The following is a 17,816-nucleotide window of genomic DNA, read 5'->3' as shown; positions in this document are numbered from 1 at the left end:
GCACACGTCTTGGACAGTGCTGCCATGAAGTCAGTTGCTGTCTGACAGGTCCTTCTGCAGGTCCCGTCAAGGGCCTGGCTATTCTGCCCTCTGTGAGGCGTGCAGCCGGGGAGTCTTTTCAGAAGTGAGATGCGCGCATGTCAGTTTTCCTGGGCCCTCGGTAGGTCTGGGGTGAAGTCAGCCTTTGACTAGCGTGGCCGGCCTTCCATGCCCTTCTCGCCCTCTTCCTTTTCACTTTGCCATTAAAAGAAACGACATCTGTCAAAGCTTTTCTCAGGTTGGAGGTGGTGAGTAAAGTTATTAATTGTGTCTGCTATTTAATATTTGTTCTTTAAGTCAAGGAAGTTAACACTGAAAGAGATCAAGAGCTCCCCCACCTCCACCCCCAACCCCAGACTTCACAGATGGTAAGGGTCTTGTTCTGGTGTTTATTGATTTGAGTCCTTCTGCTGCTTATCTGGTGCTTCTTTCTGTAAGTGCTTCCCAGAACTCAAAACACGGAAATCTACGAATTTACAACAGGAGCCGCACTAGGCTGTTGGGGAAAACCCACTGGAAATGAGGAAGTTCCTCCTTTCTGATGCACGGGTGGATCCTGATACATCGTGCTTGTCAAGTCCAGACCTTATCTGACTCCCCAAAGAACCACTTCATAATGGCCTTGCAGATCTTTGTCTAAGATCAGAGGAGAAGTTCTGCTTCCTCAAACATCAGCTTGTATTTTCTTAGGATAAGTGAGTAGGAAATATATTAAGTAGCCTTGTGAAAGCCTTTGAGGATGTGTGTGTATCTAGAAGCGATTTTGCAGGATAATAAGATGAGAAGGATCCTTTCATTGTCCAATGAATGACACATGCTTACTGTTCACTTTGTAAAATATAAGAGCTATAAATAGCTATAAGAGCTATATAAACATGGACTGAATTCCATGTTTAGGCCCTTATTCTAATTCTGTATTCAAGCAGTAGTTTAAAAACAAAGCAGGCAATTAATTATATTACTTATATAATAAGAGAATCGCTGCTGTTCAATGATTGCCGCAAATAGTTGAGTACTTTTTATGTCTAGCTACTGGTTTTTTTTATATATATATATATATTTTTTTTTTTTTTAAATCTTTTTTAAGGCCTAAGTATTTGATTAGGTACAGATCCTAGAGCTTTTGATGGCTTTTGATGCCCTCTTTTTAGTTTTTCAGAAGAGGAAACAGAGGCCTGTGGACTTGCTCAAGATTTAGAATCTACAATTTCTCTATGTCCCCACCGTTACATTTTTTTCTTCACATCCTTCACTAACTGCTTCAGAGGAAAAATATGCGATTACACATTTCGTCTAAAACATATAAATATTAAATATCTTAGCAGACACCAGACAGTTAATAGCGTTGCTTGTCGCCTCCAGCCTGGGAAAAGCTTTGACAGGTGTTGTGTCTTTCAGAGGCATTTATGGGAAGCTGAATCCTTGATGCTGAATCCTCCTTAGAGGTATGCAGACGATCTCCTTGATCGTGGGCTGTGCTTTCCCATCAAAAACAGCCCGCGGATGTCTTCTCATGCCACCAGATGGCGCACTTGTGAGTGGGGAGCTGAGGGAAGGAAGGAGTTGCGGGTTCAAACACCGGGAGGCTCCCAGTTGGGGACTGTTGGCGGATCTGAGTGGGGACATGCTTTATAGCAGAGCACCAGGCCTGTGTGATTTGGCCCAGGATCAGAATTTCAGCCAGAAAAGCAGAACATGCCAGTACTGCAGGAAAGGTGTGATCAACACAGGTGATTTATTAGTTCTGGGTTAGTCCATGTGGTTAAGGCAGAAAATGGAGGGGCTGACTCTGGCCCCGGGAGCAGAGGCAGGAGGAACCCAAACCACAGGTGAATCCACCCAGGCTGAAAGCCTGCAGGAGGGGGAGCCAGTGAGGGGGGTGGTGGGGATTGTGTTGCTCAATCCTGCCTCCTGGAGAAGGGCACCCCCATTCGCAGTGGGACATCCCTTCCTAGCATGGATGAATCACTCTTGCCCAGACGTCCATCACAGTGTGGGACTCAGGTGTGGTCCCCTGGCTCCTTTGTGCATCGACATTTTTCTGAAAAGAACAGGTCCAAAGAAAGAGGGGCTTAAAAATAATGGTGTTTTTACTCTGCCTCATGCATCAGCCCTTGAGGTCAGGCAGTGGCTCCCTTGGTGCTTGCATCAGGCCTGCCTCGGGACCTTGTCTGCTGTCTCTCTTTGTCTCTTCTTCCCGTCCCCGCTTCCTTTGCTGTTCACCCTGGCTGCCTGCTCCTGTGGATATTCATCCTCCCACCTTTTCACATGGGCCTCCTCTGCTCACTGACTTCAGGAGTCCTCCCTCCCATCTCCCTGGCTCATCCCTCCCCTCCTGCCCCTCCTTCCTTTGCCATGCAGTCAGGGCTGCTCTTCTCCCACATCCTGTGACTGCAGTACCATCAGAGATTCTGCCGGGACTGGCGGGGGGTTGGGCTGGGAGGTTGGGGTGCTGGTGTGCAGTCAGGGGTGCGAATGAGTGGTGTAAGTTCTATGACTCATCCCCCCTCCCTACTGCCAGTGATCAATTCTGTGCTGAAGACTTTGAGACTGGTTCTCTGACCATTTCTGCTCCCCCACCTACTGCCATGGGAATCTAGCATCCTTCTAGGAGTCCTTCCTCACCATCTAGCTTGGAGTTTCCTGCTGCTTTCTTACCAATCAAGTCTTCGCCATCTCTACCCTACCCAGCCACCTTGGGCCTTGTCTCTTTCTTCTCGGCCCCTCTGTTCTTTGTAGTCTCCACTACCTTTGTGGATGATTTCAGGGACACCCCTCATCCCACCCGCTGACCTCCCACTGGGTGCTGATCAGTATGTCTGCGGCCCTCATCTCCCCCACCACCCCACCTCGGTTTGCAGGACCTTCTAGCGGCCACCTGCTGGTCCGCATATCTCTAAATCAGTTTTATCCCCCTCTAGGCTTTTGGCCCTCTCTCTTCTCATAGGTGTAAGCCCCAAACTGGGGTGTCTTCTCTCCTTCCTCTTAACTTCCACACTGCTCAGATCCACCCCATCCCAAGGCCCTGTGTTAGCCCATCTCTCCTGTCCCTCCCCAAACCTGGCTTCTGTTCTCATTAGCTCCTGTCTGGATCTGGTCTCCTGGCTGTTCTTGTCTCTAGTCCTGTTCTGTCAGTACTGGCCTTCCCTGCTCCCAGAAGAGGGGTCCCCCCAAAACACACCAGTGGCCCATCAGGGCAGGCTCACTTCCTTAACACGACAGAGACGGGTCTCTGGCCTTACACACCCTGATGCTGCAGGGATTCTGAGTGACACATGACATCTGAGCATGCGCCTCACTGGTTCTGTGACATTTGCTCCGTGGCCCCTGACCTGATAGACCGTCTTCTCTGTCTACATGCAGCCTGGCCAGGTCACGCGCATTCTTTAATCCGAGCTCTAGGAATCCTTTCTGACCCCTCTTCTACCATCCCCCCCACGCCCTTTCTGCCTGTGCTTGCTTCATTGTACTGTCATTATCTGTGTGAGTCCAGCTTCCCCACTGGGCTGCTATCCCCTGCTCTGTATTCCTGGTCCCCGGCCCCACCCAGGCCAAATAGTAGAAGCTCAATTAGCATTGCATCTGTGAACACACGTTTCAGAAGCGCTGGCTTTGTTTCTGAGCCCTTTTGCTGCGCCACTCATGACTAACACTCCAGCTTTTCTTTCTCTGTCTTTTGGTTTCTTTCTTTCAATTAATTCATAATCTTTAGACCAACATTGAAAGACACTTGAGTTGCTTAAAAAAAAAAAAAAAAAGCTGTGCTGCAAGAAATCTTTGTTATTTTGTGATTTTTAAACTGACTTTCAAGTGACTGATCATTTTGCTATGACTGATCAAGTATTGCTATTACTTGAAACCATAAACTGCCTTGAACATGGAAACAGATTTTGTGTAATCGCTAAATATCCTGGACCTAAAGTAGTACCAAGACCTAGCATGCAGAGAGAAAATTTCTTTTATTTTCAAAAGCTAAGTACAAATTTGCATTGTACCAAGGAAATGTTTTTTTCATTCCCCAAACATGGGAATATTACAGTGAGAGACTTACAGGATGGAGAGGAAGTTGCGTCAGTTACTTTTTATTCACTCAAGTCTAGAACCAAGTAGATTTAGGCAGTGAGTTCTACTCAGCTGAGTCCTTTAAATCTCTATATTACAAAATTAAAGATAACTCTGAACTTTTCTCCTACCCCCCAGATCCATCAGAAACAGTACAATTGTAAATTGGAATTCACATGATCCATTTAAGACTGTTCTCAGATTTACCTGTGGAGGGGCTCTTCCTGGTTGGAGATAGTCAGGATTTGGGCGATGTGTTTGGGAGTGTGTAGTTGGGATGTAGTTCAGTTTCTTTGAAAGCTCATGTTTTTCCCCCTCTGAAAAGATGCATTTGATTTTTTTTCTGTTTTATGGTATGTATTGTAGTATAAAACAAACGTTGACAGTTACTTGTCACTGAGTGAAACTGACCTTCAAGAAGACTGTTAAGCAATCTTCTAGATGAGAAAAGCACCGCTCTGTAAGGTGACGTCCTAAATTATCTTCCCCGATCCTGCACCTCTGCATTTCCTGTATGTAGTCATGCCTTCACTGTGCGCTTACTGAGCACTTTCTGTATTCCTGGGACCCCGTGAGGCTAGAGATGGGCGCAAACCTTGCTTTGGATTCTGAGAGTTCACAGTTGAGTGGGTGGGCTGGGGTCCTCATTGAATGAACTTTTCCTCAAACACACAGACAGACACATGCAAACACACAAAGTCTTCCTGGCTCAGCTCTCACAGTGCCTCCCCCTGGAGCTTTTGCTGTTCCTTTTGGGCAGAATGACAGCTGCCTCCTTTGAGTCTTGGGACCTGTTTGTCATCTTTCAGTATTTTTGCTTCACTTGCATTGGATTTGTCTCCTTTACAAGACTGCGTTCCCCACCAGCATCTAGTTCACCACCATGGTAATAATCATGCAGTAGATCGTGTTGACACCAGTGACTTCTTATTGGTTCTGGTGGAATGGCTTCACCATTGTGGGATGGGGACCGTGCTGGGGCCCCCATGGCAGGGCTTCCTTCTGTTTGCGTGGGGATCCAGAGTGGATTCACGCTCTCCCTGCCACTGAGCAGGAGCAGTTTTTATGACTTCTGTGGTTTTCACTGAGCTCATACCTCCCTCCCCCAGCTCTATTCTATTTCCAGTATCATCCACTTGTTTTTAAAGCCTCATGGGTGTTGTGGGCAATTACTACAGTCCTTCCATCTTGATTTTTATCCAGTTTACTCCTATGGGAATATAAAAGTATGTCAGGAACAGTAGGATATACAAATCATTAGCTCTTTTATTACGAATTGTGGTTGAATAGTATGTGAACCAAAGAGTAGCTAAACTGCAGTAGAGCTTTGCTCTTTGCCTTTGTCACAGCCCTACTTCCCCAAAACTAGAATAGCCTCTCTACGTGGGTCGTCTTCAATGCCATTATTTTGCCTGGTTCCTTATATTTGTGTCCAAAGAGGAGAAGGTTTTGTGATGACTTCCTTACTTTGAACTTCAGCTGTAAATCTGGTTTTTGCAGCTTCAGATATTTGGGAAGGATGTTTTGGATATTTGTGGAGGAGGACAGGTGAGACGTGTTTGAATAAACCGTTGACATGGTCCATCCACTACTGTAGGTGCTTCGGGAGCCTCCTCTGCTCAAGCAAGTCACCCCCACTTACACAGGTCATTAAGAGCCTCCTGTAGAAGCCCTGTGTGGACTCGCAATGAGTTTAATCCAAAGATTACAGAAAATAACAGGTCTACCTTGAATGGGCTTATTTTGCTTAAGAAAAGAAAGATTGATAGCTTTGTTCTTTTTGATGGAGAAGCAAAACCTTTCCTGAGTTTGGGTTGACTGATGGGCATTCTCAGACCATTCTCAGAGCTGCTGTCCTCCACACCCACAATACAAAGTCTGCAAAGTTTTTAATTTTAGCTTGGAATGCAGAATCCCCCCATGTTTGTGAATTGGAGGCCTTCTCTCACTCTTCTGGTGTTTCACCCACATTTAGCTTGAAGTACTTGTGGGTTTTTTTTTTTTTCCAGTTGAACCACCCTTGTAGAGTGTTGCTTAGTTATCAGAGAATTGACAGATTTCCCCCCAACGCATACTCATATTTCATCAACTTTCATAACATGTGCTTAGATATAAGAGGCGTGGGTTAGATCCCTGGGTTGGGAAGATTCCCTGGCATGGCTATCCACTCCAGTATTGGACAGAGGGACCTGGCGGGTTACAGTCCATAGGGTCACACAGAGTCAGATACTACTGAACGACTTAGCACACACACAATTTATATATAAAATACTGTCAAGTTCAAATTCTATAAACAGGTTTGAAAGTAAAACCAAAGGACTCAGGTAGTGTGAGGAGAGAAGGAAAGATGGATGGAAGAAGAATCTGGTAGCCTTGAGCATTAAAGTCTCTTGGGTAGTAGTCAGTGTGATTAAAAACTGGGTTATTCAGCCCAGAGAGTTAAAGAGCTTCTGCTATGAATGCCTACTTTGTATAAGGTAGTAGAAAGCTAGGAAGAAAAGGTGATGTTCATGCCCTTAAGCCACAAATGTGTGGATTGAATGAAAATAATAACAGTGATTAATTTTTAGTGATGTGGATTTAAGATAAATTTGGGGGGCTCACAGAGGCTGCTACTGAAGGTCTGAGTGGTCAGATAAGAAAGAGCCAAGGAGGCTGAGAAAGTTTGAGGCTTCACCTGGGCCTTGGTTTTAAATTAGATCAATTTTAATTATTATTGAGTTATTGATTTTAAATCTAAGAATTTAAGTTTTTAAAAAATTGTGATTTTAAGTTTTTAAAAAATTGTGGCAAAATATACATAAAAGGAACCATTTGGGAGTGTCTAATTCAGTGCTATTAAAGTGTGTTTACAATGACGTGCCACCATCACCATGTCCTAAAGAAAATCATCCCAAACAGAAACTCTAGCCATCAAAAGAATAACTCTCCAATCCTTCTTCTCTTTAGCCCTTGGTAACCTCTCTACTCTTTTCTGTCTCTGTGAGTTTGCCTATTACTGTACCTCATATACGAGGAATCATACAATATTTAACCTTTTGTGTCTGGCTCATTTCACTTAGCATAATGTTTTCAAAGTTCACGTTGCAGCTTGTCAGAATTTCATTCCTTTTTGTGGCTGAATAATACTCCTGTTTTGTGTATACACCATGTTGTGTTTACCTGTTCATCTGTTGATGGACAATTGGGTCATTTCCACCTTTTGGCTGTTGTGAATAATGCAGCTATGAATGTTGGTATACAGGTATTTGCATTCCTGCTTTCAATTCTTTTGGGTGTGGTTGAATTTTATACTTGTCAAAGAGGTTACAGGGGTTATGTTGGTATTTGTTTTGAACTACTATTAAAATCTTGCATTGTTGACTGTTCATAAGTGCCCTTTTCCTCTCTTATTTATGCTTTTTGAGAGCAGGGACTATCTCCTAGGTCCAGTACTTAGCAGGATACCTGGAATATTTTCTGAATAGATCCTGGAGTTTATAGCCCCCAGCCATCATTCACTGTACTGGTTGGTCCTCAGAATGGTGGGTTTTACCATCTGTCATATTTGGGGGACTCATTAATTAACATATGTTCAGGAAACAGAAAATAACTCAGTATTTTTATTAGTCAAACATCATTAGGGGAGTACATTTCAAATGCAAAGGGTCCTGACATAAAACCTCATTCAGCAAATGTTTGTTGAGAACTTGCTGTATACAGATTCATTTCAAAGTGTATGATTCCAGAGCAGTTTAAAAGCTCAGTTGGACTAATTTATTGATAATTGACTTTTAATATAAAGGTGTGTATATATATGTCTGCGTATTTGTGTGTGTGTGTGTGTATGTATATATATATATATTTAACATGAACCTCTAATCTGTGTGTGTGTGTGTGTGAGAGAGAGAACATTATAACAACACTCAAGATAGTTTGGAGAAAAGAGAATAAATAATATCCACAGCCCTGGTCTAGTATATGCTCAAGTTTGAGGGCTGAACTTATACTTTATTTTGAGAAGAAAACCCTGAATGCCTCTGGTGGTAATTATTTTTAAAATTTATTTTTTTAAACTCTAAAAGCAAAGTGTAAGCTAGTGATCTCAAATTTGGAAGCTTTTCTTTTGGTGGTATCTATAGTAATTTTAATGGATGAATCAAGCCATTACTTTTTCTTAGTAGAGCAGCAAAATAGACATTGTCCTCCTTTGGAGAATAGGTCAGTAGACTGTTGACATCTGTTACTGGGGCTAGGTGTTTCAGAACCTGTCCTTCCACCAATCTTTTATATGGTCAGTGATTGAAGGGAATTTTTGTATAACTGTGCTGGGCTGGGGAGGGAGTACGATTTATGATCCTTGTTCTGAGGGCCCTAATACCCTAGAGTAGGCAGAGGTAAGATCTAGATGTAGACCACTATTGTGCATCAGAAGCCAAATGGGTGATGGAGCTGAAGATTTTGGAGAGTTTAGTGGGAAGAGGTGGTCGTGACCTGGAATAGTTAGAGAACAAACAATATCCATGAAGACTGGGCTTTTTTTCATGATAAGGAGGCAAATTAGTGGAGTAGTTATGTCCTGGGTGCATGGGCAGAGAGTTGGGCGTAGCATGGAATGAAGAGCTGATCCTTAGGCTAAAAGGATTGGAGGGGCAGGTTGGGTCCAAGAGGGAAACAGCTAGAAATTAACACCATGAGAGTGGTTTGTAAACTGTGCATGATGTCAGTGTTAGCTGCTGCTTGCCTCTGTTAGGGTTTTTGAGGCTGGGGTTGGGGCTGTTGAAAAAGTGTTTTGGGCTGATGGATCTCAGGGTTATGAGGCAGGAGGATTTGGGGGTGGGGTGAGTGGAGGCGGGAAGCATGGAGATCTTTCAGGAACGGATGTTCTTTCTGGACGTTGTAAATGACGTCTGGGATCAGGGCAGCAGGAGTGGAGAGGCATACAGGGATGTGTGACAGAGGCTCTGGGGAAAGACTGGTATGATTTATTGCCAAGGAGGGAGACATCAGGCAGAAATCTGGGAAATGATGGGCCCAGTTACTTCCATAGGAAATGAGTAAGTCAGGACTGATTGGAGGGGAAGATGAGACTGTTTTTAGAGTAATCATGTCTCGTATTTTATTATATGTTTTCTGCGTGCCTGAGGACAGTTCTGAGTGCTTTCCATAACAGCTTTATGAATTAAGTGCTGTTACTGTCCCCACTTTCCAGATGAGGAAAACAAGGTAGAGATGCTTGGTAACTTTCTTAAGGATCACACACTTGCATCCTGGCAGATGCAAATCTAGACAGTCTTATCTCTAGAGGTGATTGTACTGAGGGAAGTAAATCAGCTGGAAACTGTTATATACAGAATGGATAAACAGCAAGGTCCTACTGTCTAGCGCAGGGAGCTATATTCAGTATTCTGTGATAAACCATAATAAAAGTGTATGAAAAAGAATATGTGTGTGTGTGTATATATATATATATATAACTGAATCACTTTGTTTATAGTAGAAATTAACACATAATTGTAAATCAACTATACTTCAATTTAAAAAAATTAGAAACCTCAAAAAAAAAAAAGAAAAAAAGTCAAGTTCTTACCTAGGCTGCCTTACTGCTTCACTATAATAACTGACTGAAGAAAGAAGTACTGCAGCGCACTCCAGTATTCTTGCCTGGGAAATCCCATGGACAGAGGAACCTGGTGGTTATTTCGTTCTCCAGGACATCTTCCCAACCCAAGGACTGAACTCGCATCTCTTGCATTGGCAGCTGGGTTCTTTACCACTGAGCCACCACGGAAGCCCAGATTGAAATACATTTGCAGTATAAATTCTTAAGAATTTTTGGATTAAATTGGAAGTACTTTGTTTTTAAAGGAGATACTTGAAAAACCAGCATCTTCACTTACCACTGTGCCCATTTTCATTGTTTAACAGTCTGTATGACTAAAAACCACCCCAACCACTTTATTTCCATAGTCTGGTTCCACCAGTTAGAGCTTCAGTCTGGGGGCACACACTTTTCTTATGTTGGTGCTCGGTAATATTTGATGACTAATTCACCTTATTGTTGAATCTTCTGTGACTCAAGGCTGCCCAGCATCTTCTGATCTGGGGTGTACTTTGTGAGACATCATGGGGCTATAATTGATGGCATGGTTGGAAGGCACCCAGATGAAATATTTGTTTGGATAACGAAACTGAGACTGGTGACTCATACACACCTTCAGGGGTCAACTTCAACCCTTCTACAGAGCACTTTTGGGCTGTCCCTCTCCATGGAGTCTGTTTCTTCTATCTTCAGATGTCAGCATGCCTCCTATTTTTTTTTTTTTTTTTTTTAACTTGTAACCTTTTAACTACTACTAAAGTTTTAACTACAGGTCTATTTCTGTGCTTTCTGCTGCCATTAGCTCTCAAGGAAGAGGTCTACACTTGCAGTCTTTAACCTTGAAGCCAACAGAAATTCCCACTCAACTGAAATTGGATTTCCTGTGTGTCTTCCTAACCAGATCTGGGGACCTGTGTTCGTTCCCTTTGATCTTGCTCAGCATCTGCCCTGGGACCCACCCACCTTCTCTTGGGAGCCTTTTGATGTGTTGCTTCCCTTGTCTTTTTTAGCCTCTCCCCTTCCTTTCTGATAGTCCCATTTAAAAAAAACCTGTCTTGACCCTTCCCTACCCACTCTGAGCTGGGAGAACGCTGCGAGCAGTACTCACTGTGTTCCTCTTTTTTCTACAAAACCGTTTCCTTGGATTATTTGATCCTGTCTTATAACTTCATAGGTACTGCTCTTTCTCCATCTGAATTTCACATCGTCCAGGTGTAGCACTTGGGAGCAGGTGTCCTGCTTCTCCCGTCTCTGCCCCTTTCTCACCGGATCTCCATCTCTGCCCTGAACTTCTGGCTGCCCCTACCTCCCACCCGCCCCTTCCTCCACTGGCTTGGGCGGCTTTTGCTGCTCTCAGAACCCACGTCAGTTCTTGTCTCTGACCTTGTTGTGTGGAGGGGGGCACAAATCCAAGGCACATGAACCATCCCCCGCCATGATCCTGCAGAGGTGACTGAAAGCCCCCCCAGGGAGCTCTGTCATCCTGGTGCCCACGCCCCCCGCCCCCACCCGGATCATACATGAGTCAACCTCTTGTGTTTTTCATGGCATCGCCACCGCTAGAGTGCTCTTTCTATGGCAGCCTCACATCTCCCTCTTTCTCTTAAATCCTTAACTGTGAGTTCTGTGGCTTCTGCCGACCTGCGCGCAGAACTTTTCACTGATCTCCTGGAGTCTAGTTGATCTCAGGTATCTCACCGTGCACGAGTGTCTCTGGTGTCTGTCTATGATATCTGTCTGTCTGCTCTTTGTCCTCTTCTGATACTGTGGAAATCCAGCCCACTTCTTCCTCTGTAGCCTGAAGCTAAGTCTTGTATCTGTGTTTCATTATTCTGGCATTGAACACTGTGTACTTGAAGATCTGGAAGGTAAGGACTGTGTGTCCCCTCTACGTGGATTTTCTCCCAGCATCTAACAGGGTGCTTTTGCAGCTTGTAAATAATGAACAGATACTTACCTACATGCAACGGATGCGTGTATGCACTTGTGTGCACAAGTGAATGAATGGGTTGGCTGCTGTGATTTTTCTAAGGTTCCAGTTTCATATTCAGAGTCTCTAGTTTTGTATCTTTAGTCTGATACTTTCCCAACTGAGCTATTTAGACACTCCTTTTAGTTTTGTATCTTTAGTTTGCTGTGTAGCAAATCTCTGTAGGCATTAGGTTTGATCAGGCTGCAACCCAACATCGGCTATGAAATCTCATGAACTGACCATTAAAATAAGATTTTCATTTTCTGCCTTATCATTTGAAACACAAAGATCTTTTTTCTTAATGACCATCACCGAATAAAGAGAACTGCATAGGAATAACTGAATTCACAAAGCCGTAAGAAAAGCCAAGCTCTCATGATCGTGTATATTTTGCCTAAAGAGTGATGGGCCGGTAGTTTTTTTGTGTGTGCTATTTAATCGTGTGAGGTTTTGTTTTTGTTGTTTCTAGACTGGGTGTCAGCATGTCAGTGTTATTGCAGTGGCCCATGTTCAGAGCGGAAGCTTGACCCTGTTGTGTGTTTAACCCAGAGAATGCCATGACATCCAGCAAGTCTTGGCTTGCATACCAAGGGTGACCCTCAGGATTAATTGAAAGTTGCCGAAAATAACTTAATTTTCTAGATGAACTTTAGAAACTTTAAACAGAACTCTCTCACCATAAATAGCTGGGCAGCTTTGTCCTATTTTTATTGTCGAGTACACAGAAGATGGAAATCAATATTGGAAGAAGTGCTTTATTTCGCCCAAGAAAAAGATCATGTTCAACACGATTTTCGTTTTTCTTGGCAGGCTCGTCTCAACCATCTGTGAGTCCAGGGGAACTGTCTCTACCATCTATCCATCCAGCAAAATCAGAGTTAATTGTCAGTGTTGGCGACGAGATTAGGCTGTTATGCACTGATCCGGGATTTGTCAAGTGGACTTTTGAGATCCTGGGTCAACTGAGTGAGAAAACAAACCCGGAATGGATCACCGAGAAAGCAGAGGCCACAAATACAGGCAATTACACGTGCACCAATAAAGCCGGCTTGAGCAGTTCCATTTATGTGTTTGTTAGAGGTAAATGCTCAGCTTTCTTTGATGCTATGCTTAGAGAACTTAATATCCTGTCCTTAATTAAGGATGACATATAGATGGCTGAGTCGTGGATAAAATATTACTGGCTGGGTCTAGAAAGCATAAAACACAATTTTCTTGGTTAGTTTTCCCCCACCTCCTGATACACAGTGGCTTCGGGTATGACTCCAGCTGAAGGTCTTGTAGGGCTGTGATGCTCTTCCTAATGAGATTGCAATATGGTTTAGCCCATTTGTCCTGGTGGTGTGAGTAAACCTGAGAATAAATTAGGCCCTTTGGGAAGACAGCATTTTAATACCTTGAGATCCCAGATATTCCCACTTAGTAAAAACACTTCAGGGAACTGAAGGCCTCCAAAGGTCCCAAACAGACCAAAGCTTCAAATGAATTGACCCACTTTTAGAGAGTAAATTCCAGAAACAATTCCGTTGGTTAAGCACCCTCTGTCCTTCCTGAGTTCTTAATAGTAGTCGGTTCATTCATTTAGAAAATTGTGACCTCTGAGAAACAAAAGGAAAATGTGATGGTTGGATTTCTGTACCTCATTTCCTGTGATGAATGCAGTGATTCATCTGTGTTTGTGCTTTTAATAACCTTGTCAGAAGGAGGTTTCCTGGCATGGCCAGGGGAAGGCCTAGGGGAGGGGTCTTGTTGTTGGTGTGAAAACTAGAATACTTAAAGCTTAAGAGACATAACAAGGTTATAGGAGGAGAAATATTTTCAGTTCTCGTCCTGGGTTTTTACCTGGCCTGAGGTTGTCACTGCAACATCATCTGTGATATTGTGGAAGAAGATCCAATAAATTTGTCCTAGATTGTGGATCTGAACAACCTCTGAAGTCACAGTTCCTCACAGCAACACTTGGATAAGATCACCTGCTCTGTGTTCCTTATATAATTGTTTTCAGGGAGACAGAATTAATGCACATTCTAGCTCTATGGAAGGTTAGTAAAATGGACTCTCCTGTTCGCTTATGAAGAAGGTTGCCATGAAACTGAAACTGCCTCTCTTTAGTTTATCTTTTACTCTTTCCTGGGTGGATAGCTGAAAAGAAATACACGTTCACAAGCCACAGCTAGCCTCTGGGTATGTTTCATAATTGTTGAGCCGCCCGTGTTCTATTCTTTGACATTCAAGAAGGTACTCTGTAATTTCCAGGTGGTAATGAAGTGTCATTCTGCTTATTAATAGGACGGGTAGACATCTGAATAGATGGGGAAACTGCTGCATTAGCTAAATCAGTCTCACAGAGCGCTCAGGTTTTCTTTATAGGGGAAGTCATCCTCAATAACTTAGAACCTATATTTAATGATTACCAGTTTAAGATGTTTAGATGCCTATATAGTTTGTCTTATGGCAGTGAAGGAATTCAGGGCATTGTGGGAACTATAGCTCAAGTGACTGAGAAAGAGTAAGTGGGAAAATAACCAACTATAGCCTCAAACCATATTTCAGCCATTATGAGATAATTTATTTGCAAAATAAATTAGTTAGGCTGGGAGGTGCATAATTCATTTAAGAAAACTCTTTGAAAATTGGTCAAAATTATATGAAAAGTGGATTTCAATTATGTCATTGATTTTTGTGGAGCACTCAATTTGCATGTGGAAAGGACATTTAAAAAACATTTTAGGGACTTCCCTGGTGATCCAGTGGTTAATATTCCACACTTCCACTCTAGGGGGCACGGGCTTGATCCCAGGTTGGAGAACTAAGATCCCGCATGCCGCACAGTGTGGCCCAAAGATGAGAAGACGTTTTAAGTGTCATCTGTTGGCCCAACCGTGTGTCGGTATGATCATTACACAGCATAGAGGTGGCAGCATACTGTGGGCACAGAATGAGGTTTGCGTAGAGGCTCCAGTCGGCCTGAGGCTTTCCCAGCCCGTGCCAGGTATCCCAGCACAATGACTGACTGCACCTCTTTCACTTCCAAGTGTCCTGGTTCGGACACTCATGTATTTGCCACAGCGTTGCTGAACCTCATAACTCCCCTTGTGCATATCACTTTATTTGATTTCCAGAAGTTCTATGTATGCATATCTTTCAAGGAATATGAATAGAGCACGGACCACATGTTGTTTGTACTGTATGGCCCCCTGATAGTTTTCTAGATTCTTTTCAGAAGCTGGAGGATCCTAGAGACTGTGAATTCCAGAAAGAAGGTCACTCGGGTTAGTGGAGAACACTTTCCCCCACACTACTAGATGTCATCAGGCTGCCTATTCTTGACCTGTGTTCTTTGCAGTGTTATCTGTTTTAGGAAAAAAGAAAATAATATGATAATAAATATTACAAATATTTATATTCATAAATATTATAATAAAACATTTATATGTGTGAATATTTATATTTGTAAATTTATAATTTAAAATAAAGTCTAAAATAAAAATAAAATTTTTATAATATTTATATTTATAAATATTATAGTAAAATATTCCCAGAGTTTTAAGAGCTCAGATTGTGGTATCAGTCAGACCTGGGTTTGAGTTCTTTCTAGCCATTTCTGGGTCACATCACTTAAGGAGAATTTCTAGTTTTGAGACTTTGGTTTATCTATAAAATGGTGATAATGATACCGCCCATCACATTATAGGTGTTTTGAGGATTAAATGAGAAAGGTAAATGTGCCTGACATGGTTTAAGTGTTACCTTTTCCTTATTAGTATAGTTCAGATAAATTCTACTTTTCATTTGCAAAGAATAAAGTCAGCAGTCATTTGGGCTACTGGGGATTTTTGCTGTGAGAGAGAACATTTTATTTATTTTTTAATTTTTTGGCCAAGCCACACGGCATACGGGATCTTAATTCCCTAACCAGGGATCAAACCTGTGCCCCCTGCAGTGGAAGCATTTGACTTCAGGATTACAAGGGAAGTCCCCGAAAGGCAACATCTTAGATCTTTATAAAATGTTTTCATTGTCATTTTAAGAACGTGCCTTTTGAAATACTGATTGTCGGTTATGCTGTAGACCCTGAGAAGCTTTTCCTGATTGACCTTCCCTTGTATGGGAAAGAAGAAAACGACACGCTGGTCCGCTGTCCCCTGACAGACCCTGAGGTGACCAATTACTCCCTCACGGGGTGTGAGGGGAAACCGCTCCCCAAGGATTTGACGTTTGTGGCCGATCCCAAGGCAGGCATCACAATCAGAAATGTGAAGCGTGAGTACCATCGGCTCTGTCTGCACTGCTCAGCGAATCAGAGGGGCAAGTCCATGCTGTCCAAGAAATTCACCCTGAAAGTGCGGGCAGGTACGGCCCTTGTTTGCTTTTGGCTGGGTGTCGGAACATCCATTGATTTAAAAGACTTCTCTTCTCGCTGTCCATCTTAGTATTAGTATGTTGGTCACTCAGGCAGCTGCTCTGATCGGTTCTCCCAGCCTCAAAATAATGCCAGCTGCTTGTAAATTCTTTATTTCACAGTCCTCATACCACGTGACTGGCACAAGACCCACCACCAGCTGGGTGGGTTTACCAGGGAAGAGCAATTAGATGGTCCTGGGGACAATCATTAAACCTACTGACATAAGGACATCCCAAAGTTTAGTAAATGCACAGTGTTCCTTTCAAGGAAAACTTATTGGGAAGCTTTACACTGTTTGAAAAGATTAGCATATAGATTATTCACTCCTTGATTTACTGTTGATCTGTGAATTGACTTCCTCCTTAAATATTTAATTTTAATGCCTTCTTAGACGGTTCACAATCTGAGAAGGAAAGTACCAGCTGACAGTGGACCTTGTTATGAATGCAACATGAGGTAGAATATTTTGGTAGCTGGAGGATACCTAGAATTTTGTATTTCAGAGAACATCTAACTCAACACCAGTGGGCATTTAGCTATTGAGTAGTTATCGTTAAGGCTTTTGAAAAGGGTTCTCTTTGGAATTGAGGAAAGTTTGATTATTTAAAACCTGTGATTTTAAGAAATAATCAAGATATTAATTTTATGGTACATGAGAAAGTTGCCTGTTTGGTTAAAAGGATGTAATTAGTTGTTGGTCACATCCTCATGAAACCATCAAGTGAAGTAAAGGTGAAGGCAGCTTCACTATGCTAGGGTTTCTGCGTAGCTTTGTTCAGGATTATTACCATCTCAAAGTAGACATTCTCTCCTTTTCACTCTATATTAATTAATTTACTTGAGGGATGCACAGTTTAATTCCTGATGTCTTCAGGTACACAAGTAATACAGATTGGTTAGTGCCATACTTTATATTTTACTTAAAAGACCGCAGAGTGAGCTGGGCATGGCTTAGGGAAAATGGTAAGTTGAAATGTTAAGTTACAGTGCAACCAGTTGTTTGAGGGTCGCTTTTCATTTTATTCCAGCCATCAAAGCTGTGCCACTTGTGTCTGTGTCCAAACCCAGCTATCTTCTCCGGGAAGGAGAGGAGTTTGCGGTGACATGCTTGATAAAAGACGTGTCTAGCTCCGTGGACTCTATGTGGATAAAGGAAAACAGCCAGGTGAGTGGATTATCTTCTCCGTTTTCCTCAATGTATCATGCTGTGTGGGAGGTTTGAAGGCTTTTCTTTAAAGAAGTTTTATTTTTTAAGAAATGTATTTTATTGAAGTCTAGTTGATTTACCGCGTTGTGTTAATTTCTACTCCATGGCATGGTACATATATATGCATTCTTTTTCAAATTCTGAGAGAGTCTATTAATCATCCTGAGGATGGCTCAGCTGGTGTGTCTGTCAGAGGTGGAGCTGTCTGGAGTGTGTTGAGATGCGTATTTCCTGGTTTCATAGCACCATATGCAGACGTGTACGTTCATTATGAGTAACAAAGAAATGTCATTTTGTAAATTTATTTTGAGAAAGTCAAAAACTTCAGACTTGTTATTACTCCATACTGTTTCTCTGAATGACTTTAGTGGGGAAAATTTTTTAAAAAATTAACAGTTCAGTGAATAGCTACCTTGATTTTTATAAAGCTATTATGGAAACTCTTCAGGCCAGATTATTTAAAATACTGTGAAAAGTTCACATTTTCCCCTTCCATATTAAGAAATGTGATCTCAGATATTAACCAGGAAGCCCTTCCCTCCCCCATGGA

At 42.6% G+C, this 17,816-nt stretch overlaps 1 protein-coding gene across 8 annotated transcripts in view; it reads left to right on the top strand.

The window, feature by feature from the left end:
- KIT (KIT proto-oncogene, receptor tyrosine kinase) overlaps window positions 1–17,816 on the top strand; it is a 90,391-nt gene that overhangs the window by 30,759 nt on the left and 41,816 nt on the right. For 4 of the 8 annotated variants that reach the window (XM_061145946.1, XM_061145945.1, XM_061145944.1 and 1 more), the window contains exons 2-4: window positions 12,465–12,734; window positions 15,726–16,007; window positions 17,088–17,224. In XM_061145946.1, coding sequence (XP_061001929.1) covers window positions 12,465–12,734; window positions 15,726–16,007; window positions 17,088–17,224 — 689 coding nt within the window. Of the gene's footprint in view, window positions 1–12,382; window positions 12,735–15,725; window positions 16,008–17,087; window positions 17,225–17,816 lie in introns of those variants that run through there. The other 4 variants (XM_061145943.1, XM_061145941.1, XM_061145940.1 and 1 more) reach the window with 1 other exon arrangement.

The sequence above is a fragment of the Dama dama genome, chromosome 6 (assembly GCF_033118175.1).
Source record: "Dama dama isolate Ldn47 chromosome 6, ASM3311817v1, whole genome shotgun sequence".
NCBI classification, from domain to species: domain Eukaryota; kingdom Metazoa; phylum Chordata; class Mammalia; order Artiodactyla; family Cervidae; genus Dama; species Dama dama.
This window is presented reverse-complemented; position numbering and strand designations above follow the sequence as displayed.